Below are 18,705 nucleotides of genomic sequence, written 5' to 3' on the forward strand. Positions count from 1 at the left end.
ATCTCTAGATAATATATAGATATAATATCTAATACCTATATATAACATATATTTTATATATTAAAAATATGTAATATCTCTATATAACCTCTGCCTACTTTTCTTACTGCTGCTCCTGACCTTACCCAAGAGCCAATACCCCATTGCTTATTTGAATTCGAGTTGCTTTATTGCATAAAACATGACAGGCACGATCTGTTCGTACAGGAAGAAGATTCAAATTTCAAAAGGCTTTAAAGGCATTCTGTCCCACAAAGGTTCACGAAAAGGTAGAATCAGTTTACTCTTATACCATCTGACTGGATTACTAACCTAAAATATACTAAAGTTTCCAAAGTAATGGATCTGCCAATAGTCTGGTTACCTAGAGATCAACATTTCTCTCTGGCAGAGTTGAAGATAAAGAAACAACAAGGCATATAAAAAGGGAGAAGGAAAAGACAAATCTAAAAAAAACAGCTTTCAAAGACCGTGGAATAGATTCTCAATCAAGAGATGCCAGGTTCCTGGCCCACTACTGTGGCTGTCATATTCAGACACGAGGCTGCTTAAGAACCAGCTCAGGAGCTGAACCAACATTACAGGTACCAGCAACCCTTGGAGCAAACCCACTGCGCAGACAAACCATGTGCCACTTCCCGCACACCCCTGTCTGTCGGGCACCTCTTTCAACAAACTTTCGTTCTCATTGCCTACATTTTAAAATGTTCTTATAAATACAAAAATTCTTTCAATTCCTTTTAATTTTACATGTATCTTAACCTGGCTTGTGTGCCAAAGGTACAACATTCCTGTGGGTATGAGAACTGAGACCTGGGATACTGGAATACTCTCATTGCCAGAAGCATCCCAGTGCACAGTGTAAAAGGCTGGGCAGGAGCATGGGCAGGATGAAGACTGGTAATGCATTTTTATGCATGGAAAGTGGGTTTTTTATGTGACCAGCATTAGTTACAGAAGCTTTCCAGAAGTATTAGGTTTGGCACATAAGCACACAAACTTGAGGGTCTGGGTAGATACAGAACAAAAAGACCAGCATTTGAAGAGATGAAGTATTTTACAAATACTTTACAGTGAGGTCTTAAAGCAACTGGGACCTGCAGGTAGCATAGCTCATTAGAAATACTGGGTTCACTAAACAGTAACCATCTGGAATTAGAAAAACTTTTGAAGTAAACTATAGACTATGTGGGATCTAACCGTAATAGCATTTTTCATTAAAACACTTTCTGCCAGGTCATTCAGTTTAGAAACCAAAATGCCCAATTAATAGGATATAAATATGAAGAAACTGCTCTATTACTGCACGTAATACAGAACAGCTGTATTTAAACAAATTCAGAAAAAACAACCCAAATTAAGAACATACTGATGCCTATATGCTTCACAGACATCTAAAAAAATGCCAGTTCCAGAAGTCTACCAGAGGTACCAGTATCGCCCATGACACAGCCACAAAGCCTTATTCATGCCAAGCGATATTCTTCTGGACAATTTACAATCAGGCTTAAGGCGTTAAGCAGTTTATAAAGAGCTGTGTAGGAGAAATGCCTGATGAGCAACACTTTTTCTTCAATAACAATGTAACATCTAATTTGTCTTTGTAAGGAGGTCTATTTTTACCCCATGAGGTACTGATTTTTGACCACATACCAGATAATTAAAAACATTTTGAGACAAGCTCAACTATACACTAATTTATACTGGCATTAACAGAGTTGCACCAGCTCGTGCCAGCTTTGACTTTGGATCTCTCTTGTTCAGATGTTCTTCAGCAGACATCCCCTGAGTGTATCAGTGGTATGCCAAAGAGTAAGATAAAGTGCAATGGCAAAAACTTACGGATTCCAGTGTTCTTTAGAAATCCTATAAAGGCTGGAAAACATGATGGGAAGTATAACATTTGAATTCTCCTCTATCAAACTCATGATGTATTCATTATTCCAATAATACAGCGCTCTCTCAGCCACCTTTGAGTCAAAGGAATAAAAAAATTAACAGGAATTCAGATACCCATAATTTTGTAATTTTCTGAAGGAACAACAAATCACAGAGAAATTTCACAAGGATGAATTAACAGGAATCATTAGAGTTTTAACTCCAAAGCTAATCAGAAGAACAACATGCATTAATGGAACTAAGTTTTTATCCTGTAATTCAGATCCCAGAGCACCCTCTCTTTCCCCTGAGCACTATGTCGTTACTCACTGAAGCCCAGGTGCAGACACTGCATTAATGCTGCAGCTGCGGAGGGGAAGGGAGAGCAGACAGACTTCCCAGCGCCCCTCTCCCTGCATCCTGTGACTGCAGTCAGAAGAAAGAGAGCAGTGCTAGAATAGCAGAGGAAGGAGACAGGGAAAGGCCCAGTAGCTGGGCTGAGAAAGGGAGACGAGATCTTAACTGTGGGGAAGGTGCCAGTGATAATGATCACCCTGGGGAGCAGCTGGGAAAACACTGATCTAAATTATGCTAAAAATAAGTGTAGACCAACTTTGTGCCTGGACAGGTCACCTAGCATAGTATGGAGATGCTACAGGCCGTGAATCCTATCTCCTCCTCACATATGTTTCATTTAAATCCTATTCATTTCCCTTCTTCCCATTATGCAGTATGAAGAAAACAGGCTATGGGTTCCATCACCTGTAACCAGACATCTCCTTACAGAAGGAAGTAGAAAAACAAGAATGCTGCACAATACTGTGCTAAAGAGGGAGCAAATACGTCCTACGTTGTCTATCAGTCTGAAGGCCATACACTGAGTACCCATCACCTATGGTGAAGGGCTTAAGTCTGCTTGGATACTGTTTAAGGGTTCATGTGGCTCAGAACAGCAGATTTTGTGGTGTGACCCCAGATACATCTAAAAGATATTCACAGAGCTCAGAACTAAACTTCTACTGCAACACACCCTCTTCCATAGAAATCCAGAAGACAAGTATTGAAAGCCACATTACATAAAATAACATTTACATCTAGGGGGTTGCTACGTTTGAAATCGAGACTATGCATTCCCATACAAACAGTAACCTCTACCACTGACCTGAAAATGAGGGCTAGAGACACACTTGGCAATTTGTTTAAACAAGGGTTCCTGGATTTTGACAAACTGTGATGGTTCGATGACATCCAGGATCTCCTCCAGCTCTCCTAGGAACATGACCTAAAGACAAGGAGGGAAGCATTGAATAGAAAATCTCTGAATCGTCTTCATCAGCAAAAGGCTGGTAACTCTCAAATTCTACCAATTCAGGGAGAGATGGAAACCTCAGTATGGAAAATCACCCACAAGAATTAAGAGACACCACAGCACGTGATGTCTACCTGGAAATGTCTAAAAATTCCCTGCCTATTACACTGTAGAACAAAATAAATCTTAATATTAGCACATCACTTACCTCTTTCTGACTGCAGGTTTTTGGCCAGAACTTCATTAAACCTCTAATGACCTAAATTAAAAGGAAAAAAAAAAGTTAGATTTCTTTACTTTTCTCTCAACAGGGTAAGCCATTCATGATGCAAAAAAAAAAGTATGAACGAAATATTTACTGGTTCTGTCAGCGAGGGGTCCTTCTCCAGAAACTGTACTATGCAATACGCCAGCTGTGAAGAGAGAAAGATTGAAGAAAATTGAGTTAGAACATTTCGACTAAAAAAACAACTTTTTTAAAAGACTCAAGGCAAGATGCTGTACAGCTTTCTCAAACTGCACCCAATTTTAAACTGAGATGCATAGTTTGCACCATGCGAATTTGCTCCAAGTTCAGTTCATAAGAAACAACAGAACACACCACAAAAAAAATCAGAGTGACACAGTAGACACACAGTAAAAATGAGAGCAACTTGGAATTCTAAGTACAGTCATACAACCAGTGTTCTGAAGCTTCTGTTACTCTCTGAAACTGCGTCATTTTACACATTTTATACATTGGCAAAATCATGAAAGCTCTGGCAAGATGAGCCGACATAGCTAAAACCTGGAACAACACACTTAGAAAGCACGGCTTTATCAGCAGAAGAAACACTGCACTACCTGAAAATCGGAGAGAAAGGCAGCAGGTATCGCTTATCAGAGGAAAATAGTGAAAACTGAACGTATAAAAAGATACATGAAAGCATAAATGCAGTGGTAAGAGATCTGTGAAGGAGAATGTTACAGATTTAGCCAAAATGTGGGTACAAGTATTCAGAAAGTTGGCCAGGGTGAAGAAGGGCCTTGAGAGCACAAGGCCAAGGAAACCCAAACATCCTCTTGGGAGAGGGAATGGGAAAGGCAAACTTGTGAGAATGAGAAAGCAGCAGAGAGGAAAAACCAAGGAAAGAGTTTAACTAATAAACAAAATCCCCAAAATATTACAGATGCATGGTGCACTTTTAACTATCTAATCAGAACAGAAGCAAGACATTTATCATACAAAGAACATTACATGAACTTTAAAAAAAACCTACTGTGTTCTTCCCACATTTCCAAACTCCCACCCCACCTTTCATGTGCTATTCCCACAGCAACCTTAATTCTAACTCAGCAGGAAGTATTTTTATGATTTCTACCTGTGCATGGAAGAGCGATAAACTCCTGACGGTATGTAAAGGGATCAGCACCTTCACCAGAAACTGTTTATGCTCTGCCTTGAGAGGTAAAGCAAAACCATTGATAATACTAGAAATCAGAAGAGAAATATTTGTTAGTGTTATTATCACAAAAAACATTCTTCAGGTCTGAATAAGCACTTCCTAGATTAAAATAATTTAATAATTAAGAGCAGCCTCGTGCCATTTGCAAACAGGCGCTGACTCGTGTCCTGCTTTACATGAGCAGTGCAGTGCACGTCTAGGTAGCAATTCAGCTCCAATTTAGGAATAGTAACATCAACAGTCGCACAAACCTGTTGCCAAACACATCAGACCTTGTCGATGTGGTCCGTAAGTTTATGTAAGCAAGATGTTCTTCAGTTAATTAACTTGCCAAAATAAGATTTACGCAAAATATTCACATTGTTAATGTGCTCAAAAACAATAATCTGCAGCATGCAAGGATGAAGTGCAGAATTTCATACACACACAGAATCAATCCAACATTGAATCCAACCAATCAATCCAACCTGCATCCAGTCACATACTCTTGGCAAAGAGGTGACAGAGATTTGCACGTGGGCTTACAGATGAGCACGGATACACATCTGTTTTTAGAATCAGGGCTTACAGTAATACCTTTTCTGAATCTGACACCATTCTGACATGTCCATAAGGGAAGTCTGAGATAGACCACAAATAAAGACTCGTTTACCTTCCTAAAATTTCCAACAGTTCAGCTACGCCATTGAAGTGTTCGGTTTCATAAACAAATCTAAAAAACAGAAAAGTCAAATGTAAGTAATAATTCGTTTTCCTAAAATGTTCCTATGTGAAAAGCACCTTCTCCCACAACTTACCGTAGAAAAATATTATTAATCTGTTTTCGGATAAATGCTCTAAGACCCAGAAACTTGCCATAGATTCTGTGCAAGACTGTTTTTAGGTAGTCTCTTTCTCGAGGGTCTTCGCTGTCAAACAGCTCCAACAGCTGCGTTTAAAGGAAAAAGAGAACTGAAACAACGCACATTGGACAAGTATGGCACACACTTCTGTGTAACAGTTAAATTCATGACAGCACGTGCACGTAAGAATGGGGTACCTGTGCTACCCAAGGTGCAGAAACACAGTACTAAAAAAATCTGTTGTAACCCCAGCACAGCATCACGAAATTCAGTTTATTAATTCCCACTTCTGACATAACAAAACTTTGGATATCTTCAAACCACTAATAAACTGTTGATTAACTGGCTCCACAATGCTGCCTGCCTTCTGCCCAGAAATAAATAAAATAGATTCTTGGATGCCACCATATCTACAAAACAAGGCAGCTGCCTCTTACCATACACCATTCCTTTACAGAACATAAAGACACTCATCTGCTTTAACATTCTGTTCCCACAACACTGCATCAAGATCACATTTTTCTGACTGCTTGTAATTTCTATTATGAGGCTCTTAAGCCTTCCCTGTGATTGTGTGACCTCTCGCTGTGCAAAGGCTCAGCAGTGGAGTCCACGCCAGCACTGGATCTGCTGTTACAGCATCTTCACCAGTCAACACAAACCAAAGCATCACGGGGAACTGATGCTCCAGGGGGAACAAGATGGTAACATCAATATCCAGTTGAAAACCAAACCAACCAACCAACCAACCCCAACAACAGACTACTCACCAATAAGATTTTAAAACAGCAAGATGATTATGTGGTATTCAGTCAAAAGAGAACGCTACTGGTGTCCTGCCTTGTAGGAAATATATCCCAAAACACTGACACCTGAGGTTGCCTCTAAGAATTAAGGCACGGAGTGAGCAGCAGGAAAATCACCTGCAGATCTTTGTTCTATTGCCCTTGAAGTCTCTGCCACAAAAATACGAGCTTTCCCCTACCCCTTCTGCACCTTTTTTGACACTGCAACACTGGCCATCCTGGCAGACAGTTGGAAGGTAAACTTCATTTAAAAATAAACCAAACCTATCAAACGAAAACAAAAAACACCACCCCCCACACAAATGCACAGGAAACAGCGAAGTTTCAGGTAGCAGTCATAAGCAACCAGTATCTCTGTTGTATGAAAAAGAAAGGAACTGTCAACCAGTACTTGTCTTGCAAGAGAAATAAAGAAAGTTCGCCAAAAAGGTCTTACAAATTTGTAAGATGTTGTCAGGAAAATATTACAGGAATGGTAGAAACTAAAATTATCTTGGATTCACGGATAGACAAGTTATAAATACCTACTATAAGTAGATATGTCAGTGCATGTACGCTACCTGAGCTCAATTTAACTGCTACACAATTTTGAGGAGGTGAAAAAGAAGAAAAGATAGAAAAGGATGATTAAGAGTTGTTAAGCCGTCTGAGATTCTGTTTTCTAACATCCAGGTTTCAGACTGATGTGCGTATTCCTCTTTGTTGTTTTGGCTGTTTCTGTAGCCTGCAATGAGATCTCACCATCTTGTCCTTGCAGTAAGACTCTGTGGTGGGAATTCCACGAGGAAACGATGAGGTTTGTGAGCTGCCCTCCAGAGGTTACAAACACACCGCTTTGTCCAATTACCTCCACAGTCAAATAAATAAACAGTCACCTCATCCTTCCCCAAACAGCAAACTGCACCCAAGGACAGCAAACAGCTGGAAACACTTGTGTTTTTAATTCTCTTATTGTATTGCTTTTAGGAGCAAAATATTTGTATTTCCAGTTCTGTTACATAGATTCTCTGTGGAAACACTGCTGAACTAAGACTCAGTCTCCTGTTAAAAAAAATACAATTACTTTGATACGTCCAATTCGTTATCAGGTTTCAACAATAGTCTTATTTTTACGGGTAAGCTGCAAGACTTCCATAATTTATGTGACTATTCTGACACTAAGCATACACAGAAAAGGGAAATAAATTTTCCAAAATAGCAACCTACACAGCACAGACACTTGTAGATATATTTGAATAGTTTGTCTCTTAGCAACCACTGCCAACCATTTCAGACTGTACATAAGCAGGCTTTAGAAATGAACAGGCACACTTAAATACAGCATTTCACCAAAACGTACAGCTGAAAGCCTGAAACACATCTGTATTTAAAAAAAACAAACAAAAAACAAAGCAAAAAGCAAGCATACAAGAAAAAGGGTTGAAGATTTTGCCTATTAAAATAAAAACTCTATCACCTTTTCATATAGGTATTCTTATTGCCAGGAAACAGTGCATTAAAGTTCCTCAAATTTACAAGAAGAAACCAAATAAACTTAGAGAGGAAGCTAGCAGGACTGCCACACTTGTGTCGTGTCATGAAACACCAACCACGCTCCGTGCTCTGAAGTCTCAGATCGGTCCCCTGTAGTCACTGGTTTCCAGGAGTTACTCTGGACACACAACAAACACACGAGTGGAAGGACGCCCCCACTCCTACAGGCTAAACACGCCTGGACACACACACCTATCTACTTGCACGTGTATATAACGCTCAACAGAACTTTTAATAGGAAAGTGTGGATTTTAAACTGGCACGCTGTGCATGCAGTATGCAAAAATGAATCACCTAACCACGTGGCAAGAACTTCCAAATTCCTCTGAAATCCTAACTGCTGTATCATGCGTTCGCAGTAAGTAGGTTTCAAAGTCTCGTATTTCCCTTTTTCAGTAGACACCACTCCTTCATTTAGTAGATTTATCAAAGACTAACAGGATTCTAAAAATCATTGTTTTAGACCCATTCTTCATTGCCGAATTGAAACAGGGAAGAACGCCTTGACAGGGCACGAGTAGGGTGCCACCAGCCATGATCACATTCAGCAGCACTAGCAGGAGCATCTGGGCAAGTTCTTCTCTAGACTACAGACCTTTCCTTCTAATGCAATCCTGCCATGGCTAAAGAAAAAAAAAAATCAGTCTGGAAAAGCTTGTCAAGGGTGATCACCCCCATGCATGTTCCTACGTCTCCACCAGGTTCTGGATGATGCTGCTGGAAATCACACACACAGAATCACAGAATCACAGAATCTCTCGGTTGGAAAAGACCTCTGAGATCATCACGTCCAACCGTTCCTGTCTACCCCCTAAACCATATCCTTAAGTACCTCGGCTACCCGCTCCTTAAACACATCCAGGGATGGTGACTCCACCACCTCCCTGGGCAGCCTGGTCCAGCTTCTGACGACCCTCTCAGTAAAGAACTTCCTCCTTATCTCTGACCTGAACCTCCCTTGGCACAGCTTGGTGCCGTTTCCCCTTGTTCTATCCTCCATCACCTGGGAGAAGAGACCAGCACCCACCTCTCTACAACCTCCCTTGAGGCAGTTGGAGGTGGTGATGAGGTCTCCCCTCAGCCTTCTCTTCTCCAGGCTAAACAAGCCCAGTTCCCTCAGCCGCTCCTCATCAGGCTTGTTCTCCAGAGCCCTCCCCATCCTTGTGGCTCTTCTCTGAACATGCTCCAGAATCTCAACATCCTTCTTATAGTGAGGGGCCCAGAACTGAACAAGAGATGCTCTCTCTTGTTCTGAACAAAAAGGAAACTCCACCATGAAGGTTTGATCCAGATGAAAAACGCTCTTGTATTTAGAAGATAGATAAAATAAAAACGTAAGTATATCCCATTGCTTTTGTAGAATGAAGAAGGACAGTTAAAGCACTACTTTTATTGCCTGAGCGGTACAGGGAAAAATAAAAGCTCCAAGACAAAGCGGTGAGACAGAAAGGCCCTCAGAAATGCCGAGTATCTTCTGTCATTTCTAGTTGGGATTTTATTCAAGCCTCAGCCTTAAAGGAAACCCCCTTATCTAACTAAGTAGGAATCTTTCTAGATTCCCCTGATTTCAAAAGCAAGCTGCAGACAGCACTAAACACAACGCTCCCTCTGACTGTGCGGTTGTACAGAAATTCGCAACGGGAACAGAGAACGCAGGACAAGCCTGTCTGCAAAAGCTAAAGTCTTATCTGTGGAGTTTCCTGGCTTATCCCACAAAACATTTTCCTTCAGCCACATCTGTTTTGGGATCCGTCACAGCCTGGACAAAAATCCCTCAGTCTAGAACAGCTACTGCAGCTTCAAGTGAAATAAAGCACACGAAAAGCCCAGCTTGTACACACGGAGAGCGATGAAATATGTGTAAGGTACCTGGCTACAGCTGACCAAGGCCACCTCTTCCCTTCAGCCACAACGATGGCGAGCAAACCACAAGAGCAAAACTACCCATTTTTTGCCAGTGTTTTTATTATTGATGCTACTTCTTCTTCCATGCTTTTAATAGAGCTTGAACTTTACATGGCCTTTTGATTTACTTCCTCCCTGCCCACTACAGCATCACTGTTCCCAGTACTGTTCTGGGAATAGGTTTGTTAATGAACTTCTGCCCCTCTTGCCAGCTCTCCAGCAGCGCTAGAAGAGAGAAATATTCTCCCCTTCCAAAAGAAATATTTTAACAATATTGAGACACATTAAAACTGGCATTTAAGGAGTCTCTCTAGATAGCAGCATTTTTAGACCACTTGATAGTAAACCTTTCAGTTTTCAACAGTTACTCTTTCAGCTCCCCCTCAAAACCAGTAAGACAAATATTTTTATTAAGGTATCAAAACTGGAGCCAAACCAACTATTTTATAGATCTACAGCAATAGAGACTGACACAAACACACACATACACTTCTGTAGACTGAAAACTTTCACTGTACATGCTCGTTTACCTTTTTCTGTTGCAAATACACTTGCAAATTTTAAACAAAATCTTTTCACAGAATTTTTTTTCCAAAGCAAAGTGAAGCCTTGCAGAAAACAGATCAGCTTACCTGCAATACAAATTTCTGATCTATGTACTTTTTGGCAATGCTGGGCTGGAATTCTTGGCTTTCCAAAAATCGTATGAAAAACTCATATACAAGCTGCAAAAGAAAAAACAAACATTCATTATTTAGTTTATGGCTTGACTATTCATTATATTTTCAAGTACTTCCCTGATTTCTTGTTTTTTCTCCTAGAAAACAAAACACACACTTTTCCACAGAGCAAAAGCTTAAAAAAATGAAAAAGGTTTTTCTCCTTTATCAAATTGCTGCCTTAGAGTTAATTAATTTCATGAGCTTTTTAAGTTATTTTCACTTATTTAACCCCAGTCCAAGACACTGCATCACTAAAAACAAGCACTGTCATCTTTTGTAATGCTTGTTATCATCTCGTAAAGCTTCCCAGAGTAATTGGATAGCACATTTAAATTGCCCTCTGAGCTGCTAAGTCACATCAAATACAGACATCAAAACTCTGAAAGGGCTGGTGAAACAATTGGAAACATTTAAATCAAATTAGAAACTGCTTAGAGTAGCCTTGTACCGCAACACGAAACACAGCAGAAGAATATAAACCCGAATTTATTCAGAAGTTCCTAACTTACTATAAAGAGTAGCCTCAAGGCTGGAGAAAACCTGCTGATTTTCAGGCGATTGCATTTCTCCCTAAACCGTTTGGTGGGACAGCAACACCAAGCACCAAGGAAGCGAAGTGAAACGGGGTTGCTACGGCCTTGTTCGACAGCAGCTCTGACTTGTGCCTGACCAGATGAGCTACCAGGTGGCAACTCTCTTTGCTGAACCTTTTCTAGAAGAGCAGCCCTTGAAAACCCTTTCGTTTCTGACTTCAGTAGTATGAATACTGACACTGAAAGGAAGCTAAAAATCACATTTTAAAAGAATTTTAAAGTATTCCATGCAAGTGCCAATATGCCGCAATGCTACTGCTGCGGCTGCTTCATGTCACTGTTCTCTGGCTTCTACAAGGAGATAATAGGAAATCAAAAAGGGGAAGAATGGTTTAGAAATAGGACATGCAAAAAGCAATGGCTTACAGAACTAATAATAAACCATCAGGAAATCAATTCTATCAACTCCTGACAAATACTTTGGTGCATTTCTTCCTGACAATGGTAAATCATCCACTAGCTAAGAAATTCCATAATTTCCATGTAAATAATGGCTTTTAAAACCACAGCACCAGAGTCAAGGAGCACAAGATAACAGACATGTATGCCTGCGCTCTTTCCAGACAGGCAGAGCTGTTCAGAGCTTAAGAGCTTGAAGCTTTTAAGATTCTTACTTTTGTGAAATTTAAATGCAAATGAGGGATGAAACCTACATTTCAACAGATTCTAAATTTGAGCGCACAAAAGAGTGAAACAAACCGCTCACAGGCAATGACTGTGTTTGCAGCTGCCAAATAAATTCCCCATTTCAAGCTGAGATCAATCGCGCTCCTTTGCTCACAGAAAATCCCAGACTCCACAACCTGTTACTCAGGCAAACTTCTTCTAAATTTACTAGAGGAGCAAGTCAGTGTCCTGGCTAACACAGACTGGATCTGCATCTGTATTTTCTATAAAGGAATCTATTGCGTGAGCATCAATGATGTTCTCTCCAAAACTTTATGCTGTGCTGACAGCTGAGGTACAGAGGAAGGGACAACACAGAGCAGTGTGCACGCAACCTGCGACAAACACCTTAGAGCAAACCTTGACCCCAGGAGAGGAGGAGAGACTTGAGACAGGGATGCGGACTCTCATCCACTTCTCTCCTCTGCTGCCAGCACCTGCGTACTTCTGTATGAAAACTGACTACCCTCAGCAAACCAAAGCTGCTAGCAGCATCACCCCACGATGCTCGTGCTGAAGCTGCTGAAAAACACTTGTGCATCAGAGCAGTTTGGAAAGCAACATAACTTTTAAATCATTGAAGGAAAAAGAGGAACACGAGAAACGCTATAGATACAATTTTGATAGAAAGCTTTAATAATTTGCAAATTTCACAAAGTATCTCCCGCCTTTGTAGGTACTATATTATAGCCATGAACAGCATTCAAAAGTGTTAGCGTCTCACAGACTAGTTCTGATTCACAAGTTAAAAAGAAAGCTGATAAAATTATTCAATACATTAAGCAATGATAAGCATTTCTGCTGAGTAATGATCAAAAACCTGTAAATGTGGCCATGATGCCTCCAGGGTGGGCTCATCTTCTTCTGGATCAAATTCATTGCTGTCACTAGGTGGGAGAGTTCTGAAGATATTGCAGGATACCTGAGAAGTGGAAGAAAGAACAATGAGATCTGTTTTTCAAAGAGGTACTAGATTTCAGGACTGTGTCTGTACCTGCTCTATCAGTCCTCCTCATACAAGCAGTATTTCTTTAGCAACAGCACAGGTCTAAGGAATCCGGCACTTTCCAAACGTGCCACCAGCCTTGGCTTCCTCTTCTCCAGGTCTTTTCGTTCCTTGTTTCCGCTGACACCCCAGCACTACTCAGTCTGCCACCATTTCAGCCCACCAACATGTAATTCCCAGTCCTGGTGGGCATCAATGGGCTGAGAGCCATGACCGTTTAGGAGATGCAGAAAACGCCATCAACGTGCATTTACAAGTGTTTTCTTACAGTGTTTGATTACTTTCCTTTGCCCAGGGAAAACATTAATGGTTTCTGTGTAGGGTCTCGTCTGTCAGCACCGTTAAGAGTTGCCAGTGCTGTTCACACATTACATGCCTGGACACCTCATGCCAAGTACAGAACTTGGTACTAAATACAAGCAACAAATAATAACTGCTGGCCACTTAGCCTACATTTCATGGTTGCTTCCCTTTGCTTAATCTTATTTAGGGGTATTTTGCTGAGACTGCTTGGCTTTGTGAGGTTCATGCTGTCAGCAAAGACTGAAGCGGAGTTTTTTCCTGGGTTAATTATAGTGCTGAATGGAGCATACAGCTTATTACACCGTAAATCTGATGAACTGCAAGCACGCTGTAGGGCCTTTTCTGCACTCTGAAGGTGGTGATGTGCCTTCCTTGCACTCTGCTACTGCATTTAACCCATCTCTAAGCTGGTTAATCAAACAGCTGGGAAAAGCAGCATGTTATCTCCTAATCCCGTCTATACATGACCCTTTCATAGCAGTTCAGACAAACTAAGCCATTTAAGAAACAAAACTATTATGTTCTTCAACATCCTTATTTCTTTTTCCAGCCTTTTACTCCTGTAAATGTTTTTTAAGTTAGCCTGTAAGGCATATTTTCAATATGTTTGCAACGTAATAAGAAAGGATACTTTAAAGCTAAGAGTTTAAACACAGTCCAAATACCAATAAAACCAGACTGAGATAGACAGAGTGAAATTGTAGCATTTGCAAGACAAAGAGAACAGATTCAGGTACTGCATAAACAGAAAGATGAAACAGAAAACACGCAGGAGAGCACACGTGGTGCATACCAGTGAGGAATATTCACTGAAGGGAAGGACAAAAGAAGAGTAAGTGAGGCAAACCAGTGAGCATAGAGAGAGGGGCTGAAGAAAAAGAAAAAAAAAGAGGTCACACAGATTTCTGCGGGGAGTTTTCCCTTCTCGCCACAAGAGGGAGTACTCCGCTGCAGTTACCACAGAACACTTCAGAGAAGCCTTCACCGTGCACGTACATCTCCGGTTTTCCCCGCACGGCTTTCAGCCTGAACTGAAACAGCGCTTGGAGGCTGTGCCGACGGACCCCGCGCTCTGCGTGCCCTGTGTGCACGCCCGCCAAGCGATCACCGGCGTTCACTACGAGATGCTCCTGCTCTCCCTCCTCCGTCCTCTGCCCCTGACTCATTCACTTCTCTCAAGAGCCCTTCCATGTAAAGGCTTCTCTGGTCTCATGAGGAGAAGTCAAACTACTATCCCAGGAAAACACACATTATAGTTTGTCATTACTCGAGGATTCCTGAGCTCCTTCTTCTACTACCCCTGAAAAAGCGAAATTAACAGGACAGAGCTGTTTCTGTGTTAGAGCACAGGGCAAAAGTGAGCAGGCAGCCCAAAGGATTCCCAAGTAAGAAGTGGGAAATGCACCTACTGGTGCCCTGAATCTGAACATCTGGGATTCCGCAATACTTACTGAAGCATTTTTGGTTAACGCTTCTCACTCAAAAATCCCAGCTTTCTCAGGATTTGGACCAAAATAGGGAACTAGCAAAACCAAAGGCATTCAGCAGCATTTTATTTTCCCAGCCTCAAACTTCATTTGAAACAAGAAAGATTTTATTGGCGCAAATTTAATTTTTAAATTCATAAATCAACAAAAGTTGTATCAAAAGATCAGAAAAAAACCTTAATTGTTCATCAGCTGCTGTGTTTAGAAACTGGAAGAAACACTGGATTATGGCACAAAAAAGTACACACTGTCAGAACGAAAAGCTAAATTAAGACAAATTCCTTTGAGATTTAAATTGTTAAAACCAAGCTTCAAGCAGTTAATGCCAGAGCCCTAACAGCGTGACAGAAGTACGGAGGTTTCAGCAACAATCAGTTAAGTGCCAGCACTGACACCTCTGTCTTGAGCTTGTATCAAAACCAGCACGACTCCCGGAGTGTGCTTATTAAAAAAGGCCAGTCTCGAAGGAACTCACAAGCATTTGTGCATAGGAAAATTAGCACGCAGGAGTAAATGGGATGCAAGTTAGAGTATGGTCCTAGTGTATAGTTTGCTCCCTTTAATTTTCTCTTTTGCATTAGGAGTAAAGATAAGACATATGGAGCCAAAATGCAGATATTCTCCTGAGAACAGGCAGAAGAGGTGATCTTTAAGTGATTTCCCCAGGTTATCGTAATTTTAAAAGATAATGTGAGCCGTTACAGTTACATTAATCACCACAACACAGCACGATAGCTCATTTACATGCAGCGTCAATTTATAGCATGCTTTTCCAGATCAGTAGCCCCTGGGTGGCTAATGTTTATAGGCCTCTAAGGGAGAGCCGAAGGCAACAAGTCCTGCCAGGCCTAACTGGCCAGCGGCACTGAGAGACTTTGACAGCCACCACGCGAAGACGGGAACACGCTGCAGCAAATCTGGAAAGCACCATTTTTCCTCAGACAGGCATAAGGTAGCTATTTAGTATTTATCCCTGGGCCCAAGCAGCGTGCCAAAATCCCTTCAGCTGGAGACCTGAATCATTTCTCTCCTGACCTCTGCTGGATCAGGAAGCCAAAGGACATCCCTGCCAGCCTGCACACACAGTCCCCAACGGTTCCTCTCCCAGAGCCAACACAAATGACTGTTGATCAATACTGACTTCCTCCTTCCACTGATTAGGAATGGCTCCAAGCCTCGGTGGTGTTTTTGTCAAGCACACCAGCTCTCTGATATTCCAGAAAGCTGCATCACGACAGACTTCCCCCATTACGTCCTCAGAGACGTCTGCACGCTGTCCTCCCTGACCGTCCCTTTCAGCAGCACACACCACCCTGGGTGGAGAAGAGTCCACCACTGCTCCCCACTGTGCGGAACTGGAATACTCAAGTCCCAGAAGCCAATTCAACAAAATCAGCTCACTGGCACAGAATCTAAAATGTCCAAGATCAAGCTGGAAATGCTGAAATGACAGATTTTTAAACTCAGATGCCCAGACACTGCAAAGTCCCATGTCAGTGTGCTGAAGCAGGCACAACTCCAACCAGAAGCAAGCAAAAAAACCCTTAAAACCCCAAACTAAAACAAAACTACTTGTCCTGGCAATTACAACTCACTGACCATTAAAAAGACAGACAGACAGACAGGGCAGGCTGCTCTGATACCCCCCAAAGAAGGGGCTGCAAGTTCTGAACAGATCTGATGACTGGAAACTGGCAACCCAGCAGCAGGAAACTGAGAACAGACACTTAAAGGTAACAAGCTTCAAGAAACCTCTGATTTTATCACCACATCTGTATTTGAAATAACTTTTAGAAAAGAAAGTACTAAGAGGCTTAAATCTGAAGTCAGGAATAAATGTTTTGAGAAGTCTTTGTCCCTTACTGGAGTGCCATAACAATGACAGTGCTGTAACAGAACCACTCCACAAATTCAATTCCAGCTCAGCACTCCTACTCCGTGCTGTCTGAAACAAAGATTTTTATCGGTAAGAGTTTTCCTGAATGGAGTCTGACAAGAAAACAAACACAGATGCAGAGAAGCTTAATCCTTTACCTATGAAACCAGGACAAGTGAATACCCAATTAGCTCACAGGGAACATCCGATCTTCCATTACCTGCACGGGGAACCATCCAAATAAACCCCGTGTGCACGTGAAACTGAAACCCAGTATCGGTGCACACACAACGCCTGAAGTACTCATTAACACCCCCCAGTAACAACGAGATGTCATTAACCATAACGTGAAGCCATGCTAACTGAGACACAGTAATGCCCCCTGCAATAGACACTGCACTTGTCCTTCTGAAATACACGTGCATACATCGGTTCTTTAGATATTATTTTAATGATATTTACCTCAATGTTATTTATTTTACATACTTCAGAGCCTGAAGTGACAACTGCAGTCACTCAGCTACAATTTCTCTATATAACCCATTAAATTGTTCCCAGAAGTTTGACTAAAGTACGGCTTACAAACAGAAGAATCTAATTTTATGATAAAAGACCATATGTTATTGCACCAGCTCTCCTCTCCTGAAGTTTCACTACTGATTTAACTACAGCACGGCTGTATCTGCCTGGTTCCCTCTCGGTTCTCATTAAGCCACCAGATCTCTTCTACATCTGTATAGATCAGGTTGGCCAAAAAGCAATGGCTTTTTTAAACAAAACAGACGGATGTAGAGGTCTTGAAATGTAACTGATTTCATTGTAAACCACAAACTCCTCATGTAACTTGGCCGCTGACCGTTCAAGCTTGTTGTAGAAAAAGAGCGTGCACAATTTAGTTAATTATTTATTTGGTGTCAATTTAAAAATGCAAAATCAAAACCAATATTTTTGTCATGTTTTGCTGGAAAAAGGAAAAAACACTGTGCAAGCTTAAAAAAAGATACGTGGTGGGTATGGTGAAGATGCCGCAAAACTACGGCAGTGTCAGAATCCATTTGCTGCGCTTCAGTCCGGAGATTTTGATGCTAAGGATGCACCACGCTGAGGAAGGCCAAGTGAATTTGGTAACAACGAAATAAAGGCATTGATCAAATCCAATCAGCATTTAATGACATGAGAGATTTCTGACAATCTTAACATATCAAAACTGAGCATTGAAAACCATTTAAAACCACCTGGATATGCTAGGAAGCTTGATACTTGGGTACCACACGAGCTCACAGAAATACATCTCACTGAGCATGCTGACATCTGCCGTTCTCTCTCGGAACATGAAGAAAATGATCCCTCTTTGAAAAGTATGATAACAGGTGACAAAAATGGATCACCTACAACACAACGAATGAAAAAGATCATGGAGCAAGTGCGATGGACCAGCTCAAAGCACTTCAAGATACTCCCTGAAGGAAGGTGATGCTGTTGGTCCGGTGGGATTTCAAAAGGGATGGTGTATTTTGCATTGCTTTCAAGGACCCAAACCGTTAATGTGGACATGCACTGTCATCAACTGGATAAAGTACACGATGCCACCAAACAGAAGCATCCAGAACTGGTGAATCGCAGAGGAGCTGTGTTTCTCCGTGATAACACCACACCACACCACACCACACACGGGTTTGGTCACTTGTGTCGAGTTGCTGCAGCTCGGATGGGAGGTGTTACCACATCCACCGTATTCACCAGACCCAGCACCATAAGATTGCCACGTGGTTTGTTCTTTACAGAACGCCTTGAATGGTAAAACCTTCACTGCTGAGGAAGACATCAAATCGTTCTTGGAACTGTTTTTTGCCAAAAAAGATAAGAACTTTGAGTGTGGAATCATGGAGTTGCCTGAAAGACAGCAGAATGGACAACGTATTGTCTAATACAGGTTTTGTTTCCATGCAAAGTTTGCCTTTCATTTACCAAGAAAAAAAACACAATTACTTTTTGGCCAACCCAATACATTTGCATATGCTCTATCTATCTGTCTATCTATCTATCTGTCTATCTATCTATCTGTCTATCTATCTATCGGTATTTTTTGTATAGACATGACGCCTCTCAACCTCTGTGCTGCTACAGGGAATGCTAAAGCTTCCGAACCCAGGCAGTTGTTGGTTTCTTTGTTTTAAATCCAGTGATTATGTACGATTCCTTCCTTTGAGCTCCCAGCTATGCACAAGCAGCATACTGGGGTACCTATAAAAAGCCAGACCATCTCCCTCTTTTTCTGCACGTTGCCATTGTAATTTATCAACACTCACTTCTTTGAGCGGTGCACTGCACCAG

The 18,705-nt window shown here is 41.4% G+C and overlaps 1 protein-coding gene across 1 annotated transcript in view; it reads right to left on the bottom strand.

The window, feature by feature from the left end:
• Positions 1-1,760: 1,760 nt before the first annotated feature.
• Positions 1,761-18,705, bottom strand: part of LOC104533789 (serine/threonine-protein phosphatase 2A 56 kDa regulatory subunit epsilon isoform-like) — a 59,421-nt gene continuing 42,476 nt past the window's right edge. The window contains 9 exon segments of the mRNA XM_010179011.1: positions 1,761-1,970; positions 3,041-3,160; positions 3,396-3,446; positions 3,547-3,600; positions 4,549-4,657; positions 5,285-5,344; positions 5,430-5,560; positions 10,351-10,443; positions 12,520-12,621. Coding sequence (XP_010177313.1) covers positions 1,761-1,970; positions 3,041-3,160; positions 3,396-3,446; positions 3,547-3,600; positions 4,549-4,657; positions 5,285-5,344; positions 5,430-5,560; positions 10,351-10,443; positions 12,520-12,621 — 930 coding nt within the window.

Source organism: Mesitornis unicolor, unplaced genomic scaffold (assembly GCF_000695765.1).
Source record: "Mesitornis unicolor isolate BGI_N332 unplaced genomic scaffold, ASM69576v1 scaffold8202, whole genome shotgun sequence".
NCBI lineage: Eukaryota > Metazoa > Chordata > Aves > Mesitornithiformes > Mesitornithidae > Mesitornis > Mesitornis unicolor.